The sequence below is a fragment of the Glossina fuscipes genome, unplaced genomic scaffold (assembly GCF_014805625.2).
Source record: "Glossina fuscipes isolate IAEA_lab_2018 unplaced genomic scaffold, Yale_Gfus_2 82144, whole genome shotgun sequence".
Taxonomy (NCBI): domain Eukaryota; kingdom Metazoa; phylum Arthropoda; class Insecta; order Diptera; family Glossinidae; genus Glossina; species Glossina fuscipes.
Window position 1 is genome coordinate 1 of NW_024004703.1, and position 5,546 is coordinate 5,546.

Here is a 5,546-nt window from a genome sequence, read left to right on the forward strand (position 1 = left end):
AGTAAAGATAAAGATTACAACAAATCTCAGGCATGCTCTTGCGATGAGTGCATGGATGAATGCGAAGCAGGTAAGTCGTTGCTTGTTGCTTTCCTATTTGCAAAAATGAAGAAGACAACAACATGGATCGTACCCTTTTCACGCGTTCAAATCATTTCTGAAATATTCTCAATTATATGTAAAATGATATATCGTTCGACTTGCTACCTTTTTGTTTGCACCCAATATTTTTATTCAAGAGAAAGAATGAAAACGAAAAAAAAAAGTAAACTAAAAAATGATGATGTTTTTGATGTATTTGCTGCATTGGGTGCGATTCTTTGGCATTAATCTTAATAAATGAAATCCCAATCCATTCAATTTCAATATTTTCCATTTTAATTGTAGCAAAAAATAAAGCTTTACGGAAATTGCGCTACTTGATGCAAAAATACAGCGGTGAAAACTAAAAACTCATGGCAGTTGTAATGTATGTACACAAAACAATTCCAAAAATAGGCGCACGGTGGCCTATAATGGTCGATTAAGTCATGCTTCATAGAACCGACCAAACGATCCATACCCTGGTACTTTAAGTGGAAGTGGTGTGAATAACACGCGTACCCAATGCCCGGATAGTTATCATACGCGATTTATGAGATTAAAACAATCTTGCGATACTCAACAGAATAAAGTTGATGCTTACCGTCTTTCCAAGGCATGCGATCGCTGAGTTCGGGCATCGTTACAGCCTGATGATAATCGGATCTCTTGTGTTCGAGTCGACAGCGAAGGTACAACGAATGCGTTATAGGACGATAAATTGGATAACGTCGCAAATTACATAGCGTATCTGTAGCAAGTTTTTGGCTAAATTCCGTCTTATTATGAGTATTCTTCACTCGACAAGCGTATTCTGACGTACTTAATATTTTGTCAATATCTTTGTGGCTGGACGAAATAATAGCTATTATTGAAGATTTAGTGCGACCACCCATCAATTCTTGTGGTGTATGCGTCAACTTCATGGTATGGTACCTGCAAGACACGTATTTTAATCGTCTTGTATATGTGCGCTGTTTCGGGCGTTCCAAAGGGATGCAACGAAGGCAATTTATTTGCTTTATGAAAAATTCAGACCACTTAATGCGCGCGGGAACGTCTTCCTGTAGAATTGAAATTGTCCAAGAAATACGCTTTAATCGTTGTTTTGAAGTAGTAGCGTCTGTAGTAGCGACACTAATTAAGAGGATATTGGTTACAATTGTACAGTTTTTGCTTATGGGCAAACAGGCACAGGGAGCACTAATACCATGGTAGGCACGGAATGTGCCGAATTGGAATCCATATTGATTTTACAATTCTGATATTAGCCTAGAAGCTTTGGGTAATTACTTTAATAAAAGGAATTTCCATGGCGTCGTTCTTTCTTGAAAGTATGTAATGAAAAGTTTTACGGACTGCTATACTCGAATAACTGTACGAAAACATGTATTTCGAATTATAAGCACAACGTAAGATGCGGCTATTATACAAGAATTGGATCATAGTACATACCAAAGGCGACATTTCCAAACTAGTGAGAAAATGTAATGAACGTGCATACGATGCTCTCTTAAAAGCTAATTTGATTAGTTTTTAAAACTAAATTTAATTATTCACTTTTTTCTTTTTTTGGCTTTAACCTTGAGTTCTAGAATATAGGAATGCGATATATACTAAATTTATCATTTCCTAAGAATTTAAATTGTCCTGTCTAATGTGTATTGATATGAGAAAAACTGCATGTGAGCGCGATGACTGAGCATTCATTGAATTGGTCGCTGTTTTCCCACTAGTTTTGAAACGTCATCTTTAGTATGTACTGATACCTTTCCAGTGCTTGTATGATAGCTGAATCCTTCTTTGTGCTGTCATGAAAAATAAGTGTTTTAGTGTTTAGTCCGACGAATTCTAACACGTGTAATCCATCAAAGAAATGAACCAAAGCTCGTGACATTATGACAATATCGTAGTCAAAATCGTGATCCTAAAATCCATTTTTTTGATTTCACATCTTTCTTTTTTGAAATTTACATCATCGCCAGTGGATTTCGATTGATCACATTCCTTACCCACTATGATATGAGTATTGCCTGCACCAGTTTGACCATAAGCAAACACCGACCAGTTGTAATCAGCTAATATTGCCGCAATTAATGGCATACTGATGAGTAGACTTCTGGATGGAATTGATATTCTACGGAAGGACATGCTACGATCTTCTTGGACGGCAAATCTTTGATCGTTTCAGCGGAACATGGAAAGTTCTCACGTGCATTAAATGGTCCGAAATTTTAATAAAGCAAGTAAATTTGCCTTTGCTTTATCCTCTCAGGCTTACAAAACATTGTACTGCGCACACACACCTTCTTACGTCCATAAACCTATATATTTTGATCAGTTTTGTTGTGCGCTTGGTTAGCAGCTTAGTACGAAAGATTTATTTTGATCTAAATAATTTTATTATAAATAACATCATTAACTTTAATACTTGTATATTTTTCGCTTTACCAAACAGAATTGCGCTAATAAAATGTTATGAAAAAAAAAAAAAAAGAGGAAAAGATGTTGCCAGATTTTTTTTGGCGAGCCTTTTTTGTTATAATTCCATATTACCGTTCCATACCATATTCCAGTTATTTTCAGTCAATTATATATAATGGGTTTTCTTTGGACATATAAGCCGCAAATTTATTGACCTGGTCCATCTTAACTTAACATCCCAAATAAAAAGAAGAGGGAATTCTTCATTTCTCCAAATTAAACGAAGTGTACTTTTGCAAATGCTATTAATGCGCAGTGATTGATTGCAAAATTCAAGAGTGAACCGATAACTTAACGGAGAAGAATATCGGCACATTTTCTTTGTAAATATTATTGTGATTTATACGTGTCTTTACCTTAAAGTAAATTTAAAACATAAAATGGTTAACAATAAAAATTCAAGGGTAAAAGTGAAGCAAAAATCGCAGATGAAAACAAAATCCAAGCATATATCATATAAAAATCGTCTTGAAGATCACGCTCAGTTTAATATAGAACAACAAAACAAAAATGTAGGTATACATAGCTGTACCAAGGTATAAATCAGTAATTAAACAAATAATAATACAATACATTTTCCATATCCATAAATAAATATCCAGTGTCTAAGTTGCTTGTGAATAACTTGCTCTGTCTCTCTCTTGTTTTAAATAATCTGGTTGCACTGATTATTCCAAGGACTTTTAATTGTTTCCAAAGTGTTGGTAGGTTATTTTTTATATTTTGGCTAGATTGATCTGACACAAACCTTGTCCATTATGCAGTTAAAGCATTGAGAGTTTATCATTACGTTTTGGTACCATTCATTTGATTGTAGCAAATTATTTCATACTTTTCTGGTTGCACCGAGCTCTGCGGTGTTCGTGTTTCAGAAAAATTTCGCCTTTCAATCGATTTTTGTACACGATCGGGATCAGTCTATAATTTTCTGCAAATTGTACATTAAAAAACTTCATACATCTACAAGTAGTACAAGTAAGTGCAGACAATCAGATGTATGTAATTTTAGAAACTTGTTATTATTGATGTTACAAAAAATAATTGAAAAAAAAAAATCCGCATTATTATTTGAAACATTTGATAAATATTTAGTTTTTCATTTACCTTCTTTTCTTTTAGAGAAAATTTCAAAAAATAGAAGAACAAAAGGTGTTACGTTCCCAAAAGGCTTTAGAAATAGCGGAAGGACGAGCAAAAGAAAGAGCAGAAAAGGAACGAAGGATAGAGGCGTCTAAAAAGAAGCGCTTAGAAAGGACTAAAATCTTCAGCAAAAGGACGCGAAATGGCCAACCTCTGATGAAGGATCGTATGCAGTTGCTGTTAAAACAAATTCAAGAAATGAAAAATTATGGCTAAAACAATTTGAACAAACAAGGTTGCGAGAAACTTGAATACAGTTTTGTTTTAAGGTCTTTTCCGAAATAAATATTTATTTTATATTGTAAACGGTAAATTCATCACCTACTTCCTTAAGGTATTGCATTACTAACTACCCGTAATGATTGCTGGCGCACCAATAATTCATAAAATTTTCCTTTGGCAGATCAAAGGTTATAAATAGACAAGAACGTCCTTATGATATAATTTGGTACTACAAAATGGAACCGATATGAACTCATTTATTCATAATAAGGATGAGTAGGCAATCTCTGCCGATGTGTCTACCGGATATCATGGGTACTATCGTAGAAATTTGGTCTTAAACTTTTCTTTCACATCAGGTTAGCTTCTCGAAAACCGTCTAACGTAGTACACGGGCTTCATCCAAAATCAGTAAAACGATGATCACTATCATTTGTTCTATGTTTTGGTGTCAAGTTATTGTTCTTAAAAAAGTTTTTACTAAAATGATTGGGTCAGGTTTGACCACCAATTCAATCGGATCAGATTTAGCGAAGAATAACATATAAATTTCCCTTAATGTGTACTTATGGCCGTTAGTTTGCGCAATTAATAGTAAGTTGGAGTCAAATTGTACAGGAATATGATATGAGTATAGGCGATTCTGCATATAAGGTATTCCGAGTGAGTGAGTGGATCTTCACTCTATATTCTGCAACCAAATATCGTACATAAAGTGAAGGTAGGCTAATTCGGACGGAGCCTTTGATTTTGAATTATATTTGGTAAAGCTTGGCAACTACCAACCCTTGGGTAAAAATGCAGAAATAACTTCGCTAACGTTTTCGGGAAGAGTTTTGCAATATTTCACCGAAAATCACTTATCACATTTTATACCACCAGTTTATCTTCTCATATCCACTATCGAAGGGAGGGATGCACTACTTATCCCACAACGTTTGCGACACCCAAAAGCGAAGTTCAGCATGTCAACATCTGTGTACTGTATGTGCTAAGCGTTCAACTGACCATGAACATGACGAGATTGCCTTCCCACTTGAGAAAAACATTGGAAGTAGTTGCACAGGTTGGTATGGGAAATGGGCCAAATCCGTTGGAGGACACGCCCTCAGCACCACATAAACTAAGAACACCTCTGTTTTTCGAAAAGAATAAAAAAAATTGACTTTTGGCCCATTACTCATAGCCAATGTAGCCGACAAATCTGTGAAAGTGTGAACGTATTTTGCATGGGAGACGCTGCAGTACTTGTTCAAAAATGAGACAAATCGGCCGCGCCTACCCAATATAGTGTATCGCACTCAAATTCGTTTCTTAATGTCTTCCAAACGTGCAGGAGCAACCTTCAAACTCCCGTAACGGTTAGAAATTCTTGGCCAGTTTCAAATTCGGAACGCACCTAAGAATTTCCCTCTGTCCATGCGTCTGTGTGCTCAAATATATAATGTGTAGTATCTGCGCTAAATATTCTCCCGTTCGCAAAAATGAATAGATCGACTGCAAATCTACAAAACAATTTGAAAATGGTCCAAACAAAGAATAATATCGTAACACCTAAGTACGAGATTTCAGAATTCACCGTTGCGTAGATAGAACGGCGTTTATTGACCTACATTCTG

General features: G+C 35.4%; 2 protein-coding genes across 2 annotated transcripts; one reads left to right on the forward strand and one right to left on the reverse strand.

Moving 5' to 3' along the window:
- Positions 1 to 632: 632 nt before the first annotated feature.
- LOC119644053 lies at positions 633 to 2,533 on the reverse strand. Its single transcript, XM_038043580.1, has 2 exons — positions 2,388 to 2,533; positions 633 to 1,017 (listed from the first exon to the last, which is right to left on the reverse strand). The coding sequence occupies exons 1-2, from the start codon at positions 2,399 to 2,401 to the stop codon at positions 633 to 635; spliced, it is 399 nt and encodes a 132-aa protein (XP_037899508.1). The 5' UTR covers positions 2,402 to 2,533.
- Positions 2,534 to 2,882: 349 nt separating this feature from the next.
- Positions 2,883 to 5,519, forward strand: LOC119644052 (rRNA-processing protein fyv7-like). Its single transcript, XM_038043579.1, has 2 exons — positions 2,883 to 3,077; positions 3,685 to 5,519. The coding sequence occupies exons 1-2, from the start codon at positions 2,946 to 2,948 to the stop codon at positions 3,919 to 3,921; spliced, it is 369 nt and encodes a 122-aa protein (XP_037899507.1). The 5' UTR covers positions 2,883 to 2,945; the 3' UTR covers positions 3,922 to 5,519.
- The last annotated feature ends 27 nt before the right edge of the window (positions 5,520 to 5,546 follow it).